Here is a 17,013-nt window from a genome sequence, read left to right as displayed (position 1 = left end):
GGAGTCCTGCTATATAATTGTGAAAAAAGTATGAAAATATACCAAGTGGTTCCCGATTTATAGCCAAAAATGTCCGCCAAAAAATAAAAAATCTTGATGCTGCAATATGCGTTTCAAATACTTGAATTTTGATGATTCTTGTACCTTGACAGACAAAATTGCCTCTAATTAAAAAAGTTTTTGAGCTACAAGAATTGTTTTCCTATGTCATTTTTTGATACAAAATGCCCTTTCTTTGTATTAATCCCTTTTAAGATCATTCCAATTATTTCGTGAAAAACTTTTCAAAGAAAGTGAGAATTAGTAACCAAAACAGCCCTGACTATCCAAATCTTTAACCTAGAATCACATTTCTACCCTCAAATTCATCTTCAAGAACCTTGTTTGAAATTTCGAACATATTCAAAGAGGACACCTGGTATATTATATACAGTGATAAAAAGTTTCAATAGGCTGATAATTAGTGAAATACGTATTTAAATTTTTGCACTAGATTAAAAAACAATTATTTTTGATTTGTTGACTTAGCACTTATCTATAGACATGTTTATTAAGATCATAAGCCGGTCAATTGCCTAGGACAAACTACCCAATCGGACGACATTTAGTGATAATTTGGTTCGTTTATAATCAGCAGCGAAATCAATGAAACTTACTTATAAAAGATTCAGATACGAAAGGGTGGAAGTACGTTTTACAAGGAAAATATGGAAAAAGGTAATAAAACCACTATCCGTTTTATAAATAAATAATTTTAATGGCAAATTTTAGGTCCAAAATTTGGAAAAAGGCACGTGCAAGCCATTCTGTTATTTACAGGGGTGACCACCGAGCTGATGACCAGGATCACTCTCTCCTTGTCTATTGTCGCCATGACCGATAGCACTGCCTCTGTTAACGATAAAATTCCGGTAGGTACATTGAAATGTAAAAAATTTCCATTTTAGGGTCGATTTTCAGAGTCCAAGAGCTTAGGGATAAAAACTCTATAGTGTTAGCACTGGAGTCACTTTTATAATCAGTTTTTTCTTCTCAAGCTCCTGGACTTATATTTTGTTCGTCCTAGTTAATACTCTCTATATGCCTTAGATGATAAGTGTGATAACTGAATAATATAAAAAAATACTTATTCACATTTTATTAATATTGTATCAATAAATAGGATTTTTCTTACAAAGCACTTGGACTATAATACTTTTTTGGCGTGTAATGTTAATTAAATTCCCAGACTGTGATAACTTAGAGTGTCAAAATTATCAGATTTACATAATTATAACTCCAAAGCTCTTGAACTATGTAAACACATTTAAGGTGGTCATATTTAAAAAAACAAGTAAATTATTTAAAAAAATTAATTTACACTTTATCCATACAACCATAAAAGAATGTAATCTCAATGGAATTTTTTACTATGAAAAAAAAGCCAAATGCATCGCTTGAAATCGAGGTCTTATCTGATGACTCAGATTATGAAGGATTCGATAATATTGATAGGTAATCATCTTTATATAAATCTGAGTATAACTCACACAACTGTCAAATTACAAGAACTGTTCACGTATGATATGGTTTAATAGGAACGGCTTCAACTTCAAGTGAAAACCGCTTTAAAGTATCTGGTATAATTTTCAAGTAATCATGGACAGAAGTGTAATTTATATGGATATATAACTGAAACAGCTATGGCTTAATAAATGCTCCTAAAAGGGACTTTTTGACAAGACATCTGCCTTTAGGAGAGCTCCTATAATTCCCTGAAAGAAATATGAAAATACCTCAATAACTTTTGGAGTTATCCCCAAAAGTGCCTATATATGAACTGTTAATTAAACATAAAACTCCATCTTAAGCCTCGCCTAGGTCCACCTCACGTAAATCTGAGTATAACTCAGGAAGTTTTTGAGTTACAAGAATTCTTCGTACATAAAAATGTTCCTTAGGAATTACGTCAACTTTAAGTAAAAACCTTATTAAGCTGCCTAGAATAGTTTTCAAGTTATCATGGATAGAAGTGAAATTTGTATGGACAGAAATGATAGCAGGCATAGTTAAACTCAAATAGCTATAGCTTAAGGAATGTTGCACCTAAAAGGGACTTTTTGGCAAGACATTTGTCTTTACGGAAGCTCCTATAATTCCCTGAAAGAAATATGAAAATACCTCAATAACTTTTTGAGTTATCCCCAAAAGTGCCTATATGAACTGTTAAATCTTAAACATAAAACTCCATCTTAAGCCTCGCCAAGGTCCACCTCACGTAAATCTGAGTATAACTCAGAAAGTTTTTGAGCTACAAGAATTCTTCGTACATGAAAATATTCCTTAGGAATTACTTCAACTTTGAGTGAAAACCTTATTAAGCTGCCAGGAATAGTTTTCAAGTTATCATGGACAGAAGTGAAATTTATATGGATATATAACTGAAACAGCTATGGCTTAATGAATGTTGCACCTAAAAGGGACTTTTTGGCAAGACATCTGCCTTTAGGAGAGCTCCTATAATTCCCTGAAAGAAATATGAAAATTCCTCAATAACTTTTGGAGTTATCCCCAAAAGTGCCTATATATGAACTGTTAATTAAACATAAAACTCCATCTTAAGCCTCGCCAAGGTCCACCTCACGTATATCTGAGTATAACTCAGACAGTTTTTGAGTTACAAGAATTCTTCGTACATGAAAATGTTCCTTAGGAATTACCTCAACTTTGAGTAAATACCTTATTAAGCTGCCAGGAATAGTTTTCAAGTTATCATGGACAGAAGTGAAATTTGTATGGACAGAAATAATACCAGGCATAGCTCAACTGAAACAGCTGTAGTTCATTTAATTTTTTACCTTAAAGAGAATTTTTATATAGAAATTTGTCCTCAAGGAACCCCTTGTAATTTCCTAAAATAAAAATGAAAATTCCTCGATAACTTTTCGAGCTATTTATTCTCAAAAATGCCTACATGAATTGCTAAATCTTAAACTTAAATTCCATCTTTAGCCTCTCGTAAATCTAAAAATAACTCTGTAAATAAGTAATAAAGTTCTTGATCTACAAGAATTCTTCGTATATAAAAACGTTCCTTAGAATTTGCCTCAATTTTGAGTGAAAACCACTTTAAAATGCCTGCAATAGTTTTTCAAAAAGTATATTTTTTATGGAAAAAATTGCTTTTAGACATGGCTTCTTCAAAACTTCTGTACTTCCTGTAATTTTCCACTTAAAACAATATTTTATACATAAAATTTATCTTCGGGTCTTCCTCTACACTGTCCTAAAATCAACAAAATCATAAATCACAACGTTGTTGATCTGCAAACTTCAATAAATTGCATGAAAGAGTTTCTAAATTTTTATATATAAAAGTGGGAATTTTTTTAATGGCTTAACCAGAATCGCTGAAGCTCCTACAATTTTCTAATTATAATAATGTTTTATATATCCAATGAATCCTGATACTCACTTAAAAGAACTTGGAAGGACAGTGACGTAGAAGAACGACTGAAAAACGTCCAAACAGTCGAGGAACTGAACGACGTTAGTAGTCTGAAAACCAATAACAGTGATTCTTCACCTTCTTTGCCAGACCTACACATGGAAAGACCGCGACATCATCCTGTCCTCGTTCTACTGGAGCTACCTGGTGCTCCAAGTGGCGGCAGGCCAGGCGGCCAAGCAATACGGCCCCAAATGGATCCTATTTGCCGCCCTAACGGTAAACTCTTGCGCCACCGCCCTTATACCCCTAGCAGCCGCCTGTTTCGGCTCCAAGGGGGTTATGGCTTGTCGAATACTGCAAGGGATCAGCCAGGGATGCGTCTACCCTTCCGTACACACCATGCTAGGACGTTGGGCCCCGCAGGACGAAAGGGGACGCATGTCTACGTTTGTCTATTCAGGTTTGTTTATGGTTTGATCGACTCTACTTAATTATTATATAAAATTAGAGCAAGAGGATCCGGATCGTCTTAAATTTGTTGAACTGTAAAGCTCAGTTTTTATATATTGTAATACTGCTAGAAAGTTCAATCCCTTCCCAGACATCACTACACAACAAACCCATATTGCATAGGACTCTGGAACTAAATGCACCTCTTATAGGGATAAGTATTGGCACTATTGTATGCCTACCACTAACAGGAGCGATTTGTAAATCTTACCTCGGTTGGCCGGTTTCCTTGTACCTGTTTGGGGGTTGTGGCTTTTTATGGTGTATTTTGTGGTTATTTTTTGGTCATAACAGTCCTGCTACCCACCCTACCATCACTAAAGCCGAAAGACGTTATATCGAAGAGTCTTTGGCTCAGGCTGAAGAAACCGAGGTAAGAATTAAGCACCTCTTATAAAAATTGTTCGATATACATAACAAAAAAAAACTCTTTTAGGTAATACCAACCCCTTGGAAAGAAATACTTACGTCAGCACACGTGTGGGCCCTAGTGATCGCCACCGCTGGTTCGGGCTATTCGGTCATATTTCTGCAAAACGAGATACCCACTTATTTAAAAACCGTTATGAATTACAATGTGGATGCGGTAAGTATAAGTCTTTTTAAGAATTTTGTTCGGATTTCCTCCTATGAAGTGAGGAATTAATTTTTCTTTCAGAGTGGTTACATTAGTTCATTGATTTCGGTCGTAGGGGTGCTCGCGATGTACATTTATGGACCGTTATCTGACATTTTGATCGAAAAACGTTACCTCTCTCGTACCAATACCAGGAAGTTCTTCGAGATTTATGGTAAGAACGTAAATCAATAATTTTTACACTAGTATAAGGAGTTAAAAACGAGATTTCGGTGGTTAAAGCAGTTTTTATTTAGGGCATGTTTTTGCTAATTTACTTATAAATTTTTCACTGTTTTATAAATTAAAATATTCTTAAAAGGGTTTTCAACATACACGTTTCTTGTACCTCAAAAAGTCTCTAAGTTTTAAGAGGCTATTTTGTCAACCAAGGTCCAAAAACCACCAAATTTGAAACGCATTAAGATTTGTATTTATTGACAGACATTTTTCGGCATAACTTAGGATCCACTTAAAATAGCTTCATAATTGTTTAAGATTATTGTAATGGAGTTCTTGGTGATGAATTTGAGGGTAAAAACGTGATTCTAGGTTAATTATTTCGGAAGTTAGGGTAGTTTTAGTTGAAGCACTTTAATTGCTAATTTTTCTTTTGAAAAATTCAGTATTTTCGCAAATACTTTAATGAAATAATTTAAAAATTTTAAAAGGGGTCTTTTCTTGCCCAACAATTTCATATATTAACATTTCTTGTACCTTTAAAACTCTCTGAGTTAGAGGCCATTTTGTTAACCAAGATCCAAAGACCACCAAATTTGAAGTTTTTGAAACGTATATTTTAACATCAAGATTTGTATTTATTGGCAGACATTTTTCGGCATAAATTAGGATCCACTTAAAATAGCTTCATAATTCTTTAAGATTATTGTAATGGAGTTCTTGGTGATGAATTTGAGGGTAAAAACGTGATTCTAGGTTAATTATTTCGGAAGTTAGGGTAGTTTTAGTTGAGGCACTTTTCACGCTAATTTTCTTATAAAAAAACCGACTGTCTTCGCGAATAGTTTCACGAAATAATTGACAAATTCTTACAAGGACTTTCTTACACAACAGGTTCATATTATATTAACGTTTCTTGTACCTTTAAAACTCTTGAGTTTGAGGACATTTTGCTAACCAGGGTCCAAAGACTTCTAAATTTGAAGTTTTTTTGAAACCCATAATTTAACATCAACATTAGTATTCATTAGCAGATATTTTTGGGCATAACATAAGTTTCCCTTAAAATAGCTTTATAATCCTTTTAGATTATTATAATGGAGTTCCTGTATTTGAGGGTAAAAACGTGATTCTAGAATAATTATTAGGGCAGCTTTGGTTGAGTCACTTTTTCGACTAATTTTCATTCAAAAAATTCACTGTTCTCGCGAATATTTCCACGAAATAATTCACAAGTTCTTAAAAGGGCATTACTTGCTCAACAATTTCATATATAAACACTTCTTGTACCTTTAAAACTCCCTGAATTGGAGGCCATTTTGTCAACCAAGGTCCAAACACCACCAAATTTGAACTTAAACGCACATTCCAACATACAGATCCACAAACCAAATTGCACATAACTAAAGAACCACTTCATAAATGTTCACATTGTCTGAACTTTAACGCCACCCTGAGGATAGGTTCAAGGGCAAAAACGTACTCCTGAACTAAAGAGTAACATTTAAAAACCGACGTTTTTCAGCATGCTACGGATCAGCAGCCTTCCTTTTAGTCTTGGCATACCTAAAACAGTCCCAAGAACATTTGGCCGTTTACATGCTAGCGGTGGCCAATGTGTTCGGTTCGGGAATACTCTTCGGACACTCGGTGAATCCCATCGATCTCTCTCCGAGATTTGCCGGGATCATTGTGGGACTTGCCAGTTCGTTGTCTAGTGTGGCCGCCCTATGTGCCCCACTATCCGTTCAATATATCGTCACGGATGAGGTAATTCATTTTTTTCTTTATTTAAATCTGATAATGATAATTCCCATTTTCATTTCAGACAAATCCCCTACAGTGGAGGATCGTGTTTATAATCGCGGCCATCGGTTATGTGGTTCCCGCAACCGCTTTTATAATATTCGCTTCCGCTGAGAGACAATGGTGGGACGATGGACCTATTAAGGTTACAAATACCGGCCAAGGGAGAGTTAAGAAGTTAAGCACCATAGAACCGGAGATTTTAAGGAAATTTAGCACATCTAATACAGTGCAAGTTTAGTTATTGCAGGGTGGTTTTCCTGAATTAAAGACTGTGATGCTTGTGATACTTTATTAATTATTACTGATTAATAAGTAAAAGCTTAAGATATAAAATGTTGTAACTTACATGAAAATTTGTACAAATATTAACTAGTCAACTAAAACAAAGTCTGATAAATCAACCTGCCAAAGGGTTGGCGTGTATCGTAACACTATTTATCCTTGTCTCCTTAATTGGTTTAAAATTTTTTGGATTGACTGGCAGTTTTTCCAACTCATCTAAAGCCCCAAAGCCATCAATAACTCTAAAATATATTATTTATGTGTCACTTTTATTCTCGCATAGAAATAACCATTTACCTTCCAAATATTGTGTATTTAAGATCTAAATGAGGTTGTGCGGCGTACGTTATGAAAAATTGACTTCCATTGGTGTTCGGTCCATTGTTTGCCATTGATAACATGCCTCTAGTGTGGTGCTAGAAACAGGTATGTGTTCCCATTTTATCATTACTACCTTTTTAGTTTTAAAGCATAAATATTTATTTAGGATACCTTATTTTACATAAGACACTACTGATGAAATTGAATCCTACCTTAAGCTGTTCTTTGAACTCGTCTTCAAACTTTTTACCCCATATTGATGAGCCTCCCTTGCCGGTTCCAGTGGGGTCTCCAGTTTGCACTATAAATCCTTTAATGTTCCTATGGAAAAGACATCCGTTGTAGTAGTCGCTGGCACATAGGGCAAGGAAGTTTTCGCATGCTTTCGGGCAACTCTCGCAAAAGAGTTCTATTTTTATTTTACCGACGTCCGTATGTAGTGTCACCGACTAAAAGGTTTAAAATAGACAGTTTGCTCATATAAAGAGGATCACATTCTTGCCATTTTTTTGCAATGCTATTTGTTGAAAAAGCTAAGACTGTTTTGTTTACTTTTTCAAAAATAAACAGCCCCATCCAAACAATATTAAAGGTTATGTGACATGTCAGAAATGTTATTTAAGGTTATGTGTTCGACGTTGCCAAAGTTACGCAAACCACTGATTGCTTAGTAATGAACACTGTTTTATTTCTTAATTATTTTGGAGTTTTTTAATGGAAATACGGCCTTTAAGACTCCACTTACTAAACTTGCAATTATATTTTAAATTTAAGTGCTTTTGTTTGCATTTTAATGAATAAAATAAAACTAAATTTAAGGTTATGTGTCACAACATCAATGTCATTTTAGGTTGTTATGTATCCGACGTTGTCAAAGTTGACAGAAGAAAACAGCTGATTGCTTTGAAACTGTTTTTGGAGTTTTTTATTCGACATTACACGGTTTTTAGGACTTTCATTTATTCCAGTGGCAATTTTATTTCGAATTTAAGTGGTTTCTTTTGCATTTTAATTAACAAAACAAAAACATTATTTAAGGTTACGTCTCCGACGTTGCCAAAGTTAAGCGGGTAAAAGTGAACAGCTTATTGAGAGAAGTCAAAATTTTTTTCTTAATTACTTTGGCGTTTTTTAATGAAAATATTGTCTTTAGGATTGCACTTATATTTTAAATTTAAGTGCTTCTGTTTGCATTTCAATCAACAAAACAAAACCATATTTAAGGTTATGTGTCAACTGTTACGTCACAAATGTAATTTTTAGGTTATGTATCATCAGTGTGAACAGCTGATTATAGTAAAACAATAAACATCACTATGACCGTTTATTCTTAGACTTTTACAATGGCTTTTCCAACATTTCCGCCTTTAAGCATATTAACGAAAGCGTCAAACATATTTTCAAACCCTTCAGTAACGGTTTCTTTGTATTTCAATTTTCCTTGTTTGAGCCATTCCAGGTTTTGCTTAAAAGCTTCATCCCATCGGTTCTTGTAGTGCATACATTGGAATCCCTGCATCATCAGTTGATTAAAGACCATGGCAGGCTGAATCATTGAGGCTAAATAAACAACAAAAAGTACGTAAAGATCCCTCCTCACTTTGAAGATGGAAGAATTATCACCTTTTGGAATTTGTTCATTATAATCAGCGATAGAACCACAGGCACTGATTCTTCCGAAGGTTTTCATGTTTTTTAGCACTTGGGTGGTAACCTCGCCTCCAACCTGAAAAAACCTATTTTTAACATTTCTCTAAGCTGAAAAACACTCATACATTATCAAAATATAACTCCACCCCACCAGGCGCATATTCCCTTAATTTCTTATCAATATCATCAGTCTTATAGTTGATAAAGTGATCAAAGCCTAACTCTTTCGTTAGCCATTCCCCTTTTTCATCTGAACCCGCTATTCCGATCACTTTCAGACCTTAAATATGGGCAAATTTAGACCAAAAATGTTGGAAATTACATATAGACCTTTAATTTTGGCAATTTGCCCCACATGGCTGCCAACAGCTCCAGCTGCACACGCTGACAACCAGAGTTTCACCTGTTTTAGGGTGGATGGTTTCCAGCAATCCAAAATAAGCAGAGCTCCTATAAAAAAAAAAAAAATTTAGTAAGGCGAATGATCCTGGAATAAGACTTTACTCATCTGGAAGAGTAGTTCAAAGACTATTTCAGGCAGTCAAAGAGAATACTCTAGATGAGTTTAGACTAAAATGGTATAGTGAGTATTGTAGAGTGCCTCATTGAGTGCCTGGAATAAACTTTTAAATACTATGTCATAGCAATTTTTAATGCTGAATTTATTGAATTTACCCAGGCATTCCCAACATCCCAATAGCCAAAGACAAGGGTAGATCCCCCATGTCAGCCTCTGGTAATAAAAATGGTGCTACCCCAGCGCCATCTGGCTCCCCATTGTGGATTGTATGACTCCTCCAACCGAATCGAGCCATGACATATCTACCGACAGGGAATTTGGGGTTTTTGCTCTCTGTAATGCTTTAATGACATTTTTTTTATCATGAATTAATTAATAGATGGAAAAATTACCGGGGCTACTTGGGTGCCTACCATGATGGAATTGAGTGGTTGTCTGGCCACATATTTCCTCATATAAGGGTCGACGCTTAAGTAAATTGCTTCCGCTAAGAATTCTGCAATGAAATTTCAGTTGAATGCGGTTGATTTATTAAGAAAAAGAGGGGAGTTACCATCCTGTTGGATTTCCGGGAGCTCCTCTTCTTCCAGGTGAATGTCAGTGGGCTTCGGGAAGCCTTGGAAGTATTCCTTCAGGACGTACGTTTTTTGCTTTCACCATTTTATTTTTTAGGTAATTAATTACTTGTATGGAATAAATTACAAGATTACAGTCTTGATTTATGACCCTCTTGAAGATAAAAAATTTATTTTTATACAATTAAAGTGCATATAATATCTCAGTCACGTTGTATTTGGTGTAAGTTATCTGATTTTTTACTCATTGTGGCCACTTTATTTGCTTTTTTATTCCTGCAATGATTTTTCCAATATAATGATGAGTTTGCAATAAAAAGAAACGATCATTCATGGCAACATCAATGATTTAAACAAAAATTAATCTTTAAATCCGATTAAATTGAATAATAATAAGGTGTCGGACATCAGTCTTGGTCCTGAAATGTCCTTGTTTTCGCGTTTCAAGATTAAATCCATTAAGTAGTTGCTTTAGTTATCTTGAGTGCCTATGATAATGTAAATATATACACAGCGCACCTAAAAAAACCACCTGAATGACGGATGATCGCCATCTTGTTTATTTTTAAATCCAAGATGGCGCCCTAATTGTTGTACAGTCATAATCGGTTCTCCATGGTTACCACGATTGATGATTTGACAGCTGACGCATATGTAAATGGAACGTCAAAAACCTAAATGAATGACTAAAATGACGGTAAAATTTCCCCCTCTCTAACGACCGGAATGACGGTTAGCCGCCATTTTGTTTTTTTTTTAATATATCTAATATGCCGCCAATAATTGCTGAGAACTGTCATAATAATTTATCCCCGGATACAATCAGTCGTGTAAAAATTTGACAATTAACATACGTGTAAGCGGAATGTCAAATTGTTGCCATGACCGACTTGATAATAATTTTCCATGGATACTATGATGTATTGATATGACACTGACGCGTTAAATCTTAAATTAAGACTTTCTCTCTCCACCGAAATGACCCGGTTTAATCTCGATTTTCTTTAAAATCCAAGTGATCCTTGATTTTATCAACATTGTGTTTCCCCCTCTCCGCTTGATAGACCCATGGCCGCCATCTTGATTTTTTTAAACTGTCATATGATTTGTTCATGGGCATTACGATTAATTTAATAGGTATCAACTTAACATACTACGATCCGGTTGTGTATTAATTTGATGACGTTCATATTTAATTCAAATTTTCTTTCAAATCTCTCTCTCTCTCTCTCCCCGTCTCTTGCACCTGTACGATTTATTATAAATAACTGACTTTTTTAATCCAAGATGGCGCCCACCGCAACCATATTTTGTTGTGAACTGCCATAATGGTTTTCCCATGGATACTACGATTAAGCCGTAATTGACAAATGACGTACAAGTAATTCTAACGTCAAAATTACATTCATTGACGTTTATCGCCATAGCCGTTTGAGATATGGTGATTTTTCCATGGATACTACACCTATTTATATACATGTAAATAATAATTATCTGAAAAAAAAACCCAGTCATGCCGTAATTATCAATGAATGAAGATTTGGTTGATAACCGTGTGCTTGTAAATCTCCTCAAAACCTACAAAAACGAACCTTGACACTCACATTTCACAGTTCTGTTCGAGTTCGTTTTTTATACCTAATTGATTCGTTTTTTTCATTTTAAGTGGATACTTAATTAATTTTTACAAAAACATAATGGTGGTTGCTAAAAAATGGGTTTTGGTAAAACGTAGCGAGGGTTACCCTAAGGAAACCGATATCGTCTTACAAGAGGAGACCTTACCCGAACTAAAGGTTGACGGTAAGTATAGTTTTCGCAATAAGGCTCGTAAAAAGGGGTATTTCTCATAATATTGTTCCTAGTTTTTAATATTACTCTCCTAAAGTCATTTATAAATATATAGTAGACAATTATTAAAAAATTGATCGGCCCTAAAATTTGATCTTAAGGGATTGTTTCATTGTATAACAAAAACCGATAATATCAATCAATAATGATGAATATAAAAAAAAAATATGTGTTTAAAAAAAATTCATTTTTATCCCTATACGCTCGGACTAAAAGATTCATAAGCATATGACGTCATCACACCGCATTATCTGTCTCGCTTCCGCGCACGGCATTCACGTGTCGAATGATCTGTGTCACCTTGACGCATTACGTAGCCTAGTTGCTCGCCTTAGTCCGGAGACTTATGACATTTTTTGATTCTAAATAGTAATAATTAGCTTTTTTATTACAAATGAGCGTTTGTTATAAGAAATCGATAATTTTAATGAATATGTATAATCATTTCGGTTTTAAATGTTTTTATATGCGTCGTTGTTTGAGATTCAGGTATTTACGTATGAATTATTGATCAGGAATGAAGAATTTGAAATGACGTAAGGTGATGCTGGAATAACAGTTGAAAGATGTCATTTTTAGGTTAAGTCACTAAATTGGTAATGTCTAACATAGCGTCTTTTGGACGTTTGTCTGATTTGACCCATTTATGTAAAAATAAGTCAATACGTTTTAGATAATCAAATTACTATAAGTAGAATGAAAGTAAAAGTGGTTTAATTTAAACATGATTTTGAGACACCGTAATTAAATCTCAGTATGAATAATGAAAATGCACCTCAGATATTTTGGTGTACTAGGGACCTATATACCTACTCTTTATACTCTACCTAAATTTTATTAGAGAAAAAATAATTTTCATCCCTATAGGCTAGGACTACGAGACTCTCGAGCCCATGACGTCATCGTATCGGACGTTCTGTCTTGCTTTGGCGCATTGCGTCCTCGTATCGGATCTTCTCTTTCACTTTAACTTATTACGTGCCCAGTTGCTCGCTTTAGTCCGGGGACTAATGACATTTTTTTAATTTAGATATTAATAATTTCAATGTTCTTGGATTAAAGGACAGAAAACAGAATATTTCCTGTATATTGAATATTTATATATTCAATATTAGGAAATGAAGAACATTTGAAAACAAATGATTCTTTTCCCAGAATTCCTTGTAGAGGCGGTCTACCTCAGTGTAGACCCATACATGAGGGCCATGATGCCAAGGAGTGAGGTAAATACCACCATGATCGGATCCCAGGTGGGCAAGTGAGTGTAATTTCCTTAAACAAAAGACAATTTATAAATTTAATCGATTATTAGGATCATTGAGAGCAAAAACCCAAAATACCCAGTTGGAAAATACGTGATCGGACAATACGGTTGGAGAACTCACACGATCGTGAGCGGAAACGAATTTACGAGAATTTTACCGGATTTGGGTGGATTACCTTCGTCTTTGGCCCTAGGGATCTTGGGTATGCCGGGGTAAGATCAAGCTTACCCAAGTAATCGTTAAACCATATAATTATTGTTTTTTTGTCAGGAATACCGCTTACTTTGGCTTTTTGGAGTTGTGCAAGCCGAAAGCTGGTGAAACTGTGGTGGTGAGCGCAGCTGGCGGGGCAGTGGGAAGTATCGTTGGTCAAATTGCTAAAATTAAAGGTAAGCATAAAATATTCCGTGAGTTAATAGATGTTCTGAATTATGTGTTTCTGTTACTCCAGGAATTTTATTTGTTTGACCAAAAGTGTCTTAATTACCCAAATTATTAACTCACCTTCCTAAGAAAACCTGGTCTAATTTCAATTAGTCCGATACTAATCCATATACAAATGTCGTCATACTTACTGTCCCTAGACTCCAGTAATGACAAACAAATAAATGTCACTTGTCACTCTACCTAAGACGATGAAAGAGAAGCGACCTGTGACATTAAAAAAATTACTGTCAGCTTGCCAAGCCCATCCTCAGAAATTTTGCTATATTAGTGTGAAAAATTGATGAAAATCTTTCAAGTGGCTCCGAAGTTATCGCAAAACTCAGAAAGTTTCTGAGGTACAAGAAACGTTCATATATTAAATGATTCAGTAAGAAATTCCCTTTATCTCCCTAGAGCCCCTTTTAGAAAAAACCAATTATTGCAAGAAAATATTCAAAGACAGTCAAGAACAGTTGGCTTAGAAGTCAATGTTCCTTGAACCAATTACACTAAATGGAAGAAATCTCTAAATCACTTCAAACCAATGCTGCACCCGGAGTTGAGAAAATAGGAGCCAAATTAATAAAAAACATGTATATCTGCTTTTTTCATTACAAAATCTTATTAATCTAATCTTTAATATAGGCAGATTTCCAAAAAATTGTAAATACACTCCATTGTAACACCTTTAGACAAATCAGGAGATAAAAAAGCACTTAATAATTATAGGTCTGTAGCTTTAACTAGTACTGTCTCTAAATTAGTGGACTAGGTTAGAAGACTTCGATTAATAAATAGGTACTTATAAAAACATTATGGGGAAAAATCAGTTTGGAATTAAATGAAAAAATAGGACTGCGCACATGCAGTTCTTTGTGTGACTGATCACATCAATGAGTGTTTCATGCCTGGTGATTTACAATACATTCATATTTCCTTTTACTTTTTGTTATCTTGTAATTTTAAAGCATGAAACCAAACACAGACTAACCGTCCATCTTGGTTTTCTGCTTTTAGTTATAAACTATAATTTGTAGATTATCGATTGAACCAAATTTGATTTAAAAAAAAAAAGAAAATAGAGCTCCAACCAAAACTGCCTTAATTACCAAAATCTTTAACCTAGAATCACGTTTCTTCTCTCAAATGCATCCTCGGGATCTTCAGGCTTACATCAATATCAAACATTCCAAGAACATTCAAGCCCTGATGATATATTAAACTAGTAAAGTCTGAAAAACGTACTTTTTAGGTTGCACCGTGGTCGGTATCGCTGGTTCAGACCAAAAAGGCAAATGGCTGACCGATGAACTCGGTTTTGATAGTTTTATCAACTATAAAACCGATAATGTGGAGGAAGCTTTGAAGAAGGCCGCCCCCAAGGGCGTGGACTGCTATTTCGATAACGTATAATATTATTTATAATTAATTAATAATATAATAACAATAATTTATTTTATTAGGTGGGGGGAGAAATCAGCACAATCGTAATGAACCAAATGAACGAGTTTGGTAGAGTAGCGATATGTGGTGCCGTCTCTTATTACAACGAAAAAGAAATACCTAAAGGTAATTAAAATTAATGTATTTTGAATGATTAATTAAGTAAAGTTCTAGTTCCCGCACCCCAATTCGCCATCGTATCGAAACAATTGAGGGTGGAGGGATTCATAGCGATCCGATGGACAGGGAGATGGATGGAAGGGTTGAAACAAAACACCGAATGGATCAAACAAGGAAAACTGAAGTACCATGAAACGGTCACCGATGGTTTCGAGAATATGTTTAAGGCATTTGTGGATATGCTCAAGGGTGGAAATATGGGAAAAGCGCTGGTTAAGGCTTAAGTTTATTGTCACTTTTCTTTTAATATAAGGATGTTTGCACCAAAAATAAAGAGTCATTTGTTCTGGTTGTCATTAATTCAGGTAACCAAAAATAGCGAAAAATAGTCTCCAAGAGAATTTTAAGGCGAATTTGAGGAGTGTCCTCAAGCTGGTGTACTATTGTAAACACTTTGAACTAGCTATTGTAAACACTTGTTTCTTTTAATCGATATTTTCATTAATTAAAACAAAGTAAGTTTATAGCAGAAAATTATGTAGGGTTTTGCAGCAAAAGAATATATTCCATACAGTATGTAGCACCAGATCCACATGCTAAATACTGAACGAATAAACCCCTGCCCTGCAAAAACCCTGTCGGAACTCCATGGATTGTGGAATCCTATTTCTATAAACGTGTCGTCCTTGTCAGTCTTTATAATCGCCTAAAGAAAGACCTCACAGTAGAAATCGAATGTTAGAGTACATAAACAGAATCCCAGATTTGATCCAGAGGAAGTTATATCGTTAAATTATAATGTCGTTATATTGTTCACTGATTTACTTGTGTTTCCTTAATAGTCCTGTAGTCAAAACAATTTTAATTCATAGTTGGCAACACTGCCTATGGTTAATTTTTTTCTAAATAGAATAGTGTGGGCAGTGTTAACTGGTTTAAAGATATTTTTCCAGGCCTGGGGGTTGAGGTAAACCTTTACTAAAAAACGGCATTACTCGAGATTTTTGTGACAATAAATGATTTTAAATGAAGCCAATCCTTGGCTTAAAATCTATTTACTTGGCAACACTGGTTTTCGGTCTAGTATACATAAAGAGAAACTTACGTATGTCTAAATGAAATATCAAAAGTCAAATTATTGATTTTTCCAGGGATACTACGATTAAATTGTATAATAAACTGACGTTAAAATTCTCCGCTCTCTCTAATCAGCTGAATGACAATTGACCGCCATCTTGATTTTTTAAATTTAAAATGGCGCTCGTTGACATTTGTTTCGAACTGTCACATGATGGCTTTTCCAAGGATAATGCGATAATAAGTCGTGTACTAGTTTGACAAATAACGCGTCATGTCAAATTTTTGCCATGGAATACTTGATAATAACTTTCCATGTATACTACGATCAGATTGTCTATTAATTTAACGAAGTTAATTTTAAACTGAAATTTCTTCAATCTTTTTTTTTTGTCCCACCTGAACGATTTATTATAATTAACTGACTTTTTTAATCTACGCCATTAGGACCTATGGATATATGGTAAAACTGTCGCGTAATTTGAGGGCCTATATTAATTAACTAGTCAAATGACGTATGGGACGTAAATTAAATGTCAAAGGGGACTACAATAAATTGCTCTTTCCATTGATACTACGATCAAGTCGTCTATAATTTAATAGTTACACATACAGTCATAATCGCTTTTTCATGGATACTACGATAATGAACGGTGTATTAATTTTGACGGATGTGTCAATGAAATGTCAAAAGTCAAATTATTGAAGTTTGTCGCTATGGCAACCGGGATCATAATTTTTTTACGAATTTGACGTTTTTTTACCAGGTTAGTTAAATTTTTGCATGACGTATATGCAAATTTGTATTGAACTAACATAAGGGCTCTTGCACGGATAATACGATCCTGTTGTGTATTAATTTGATGATGTTAACATTTCACTGAAATTTCCTCCCTCTCTCTCTTATTTTTACTATTATTATTACTCTACGTCAGGTA

At 34.6% G+C, this 17,013-nt stretch overlaps 3 protein-coding genes and 1 pseudogene across 3 annotated transcripts; 2 read left to right on the top strand and 2 right to left on the bottom strand.

Annotated features, from left to right (window-relative positions):
* The first annotated feature begins 545 nt into the window (after nucleotides 1-545).
* Nucleotides 546-6,878, top strand: LOC126749481 (putative inorganic phosphate cotransporter). Its single transcript, XM_050459171.1, has 8 exons — nucleotides 546-717; nucleotides 772-911; nucleotides 3,578-3,890; nucleotides 4,093-4,313; nucleotides 4,377-4,526; nucleotides 4,599-4,731; nucleotides 6,262-6,506; nucleotides 6,565-6,878. Exons 1-8 carry the CDS (start codon nucleotides 708-710, stop codon nucleotides 6,781-6,783), a joined length of 1,431 nt encoding a protein of 476 aa, XP_050315128.1. The 5' UTR covers nucleotides 546-707; the 3' UTR covers nucleotides 6,784-6,878.
* Nucleotides 6,821-8,199, bottom strand: LOC126749503 (peptidyl-prolyl cis-trans isomerase-like 3). Its single transcript, XM_050459199.1, has 4 exons — nucleotides 7,651-8,199; nucleotides 7,361-7,597; nucleotides 7,125-7,243; nucleotides 6,821-7,069 (listed from the first exon to the last, which is right to left on the bottom strand). Exons 1-4 carry the CDS (start codon nucleotides 7,651-7,653, stop codon nucleotides 6,943-6,945), a joined length of 486 nt encoding a protein of 161 aa, XP_050315156.1. The 5' UTR covers nucleotides 7,654-8,199; the 3' UTR covers nucleotides 6,821-6,942.
* A 260-nt stretch (nucleotides 8,200-8,459) lies between these two features.
* Nucleotides 8,460-10,496, bottom strand: LOC126749480 (prostaglandin reductase 1-like; annotated as a pseudogene).
* Nucleotides 10,497-11,485: 989 nt separating this feature from the next.
* LOC126749488 (prostaglandin reductase 1-like) lies at nucleotides 11,486-15,344 on the top strand. The gene is made up of 7 exons (XM_050459180.1): nucleotides 11,486-11,696; nucleotides 12,900-13,002; nucleotides 13,057-13,221; nucleotides 13,280-13,398; nucleotides 14,688-14,842; nucleotides 14,899-15,004; nucleotides 15,053-15,344. Exons 1-7 carry the CDS (start codon nucleotides 11,591-11,593, stop codon nucleotides 15,280-15,282), a joined length of 984 nt encoding a protein of 327 aa, XP_050315137.1. The 5' UTR covers nucleotides 11,486-11,590; the 3' UTR covers nucleotides 15,283-15,344.
* The last annotated feature ends 1,669 nt before the right edge of the window (nucleotides 15,345-17,013 follow it).

The sequence above is a fragment of the Anthonomus grandis genome, unplaced genomic scaffold, assembly GCF_022605725.1.
Source record: "Anthonomus grandis grandis unplaced genomic scaffold, icAntGran1.3 ctg00000121.1___fragment_1, whole genome shotgun sequence".
Classification (NCBI taxonomy): domain Eukaryota; kingdom Metazoa; phylum Arthropoda; class Insecta; order Coleoptera; family Curculionidae; genus Anthonomus; species Anthonomus grandis.
This window is presented reverse-complemented; position numbering and strand designations above follow the sequence as displayed.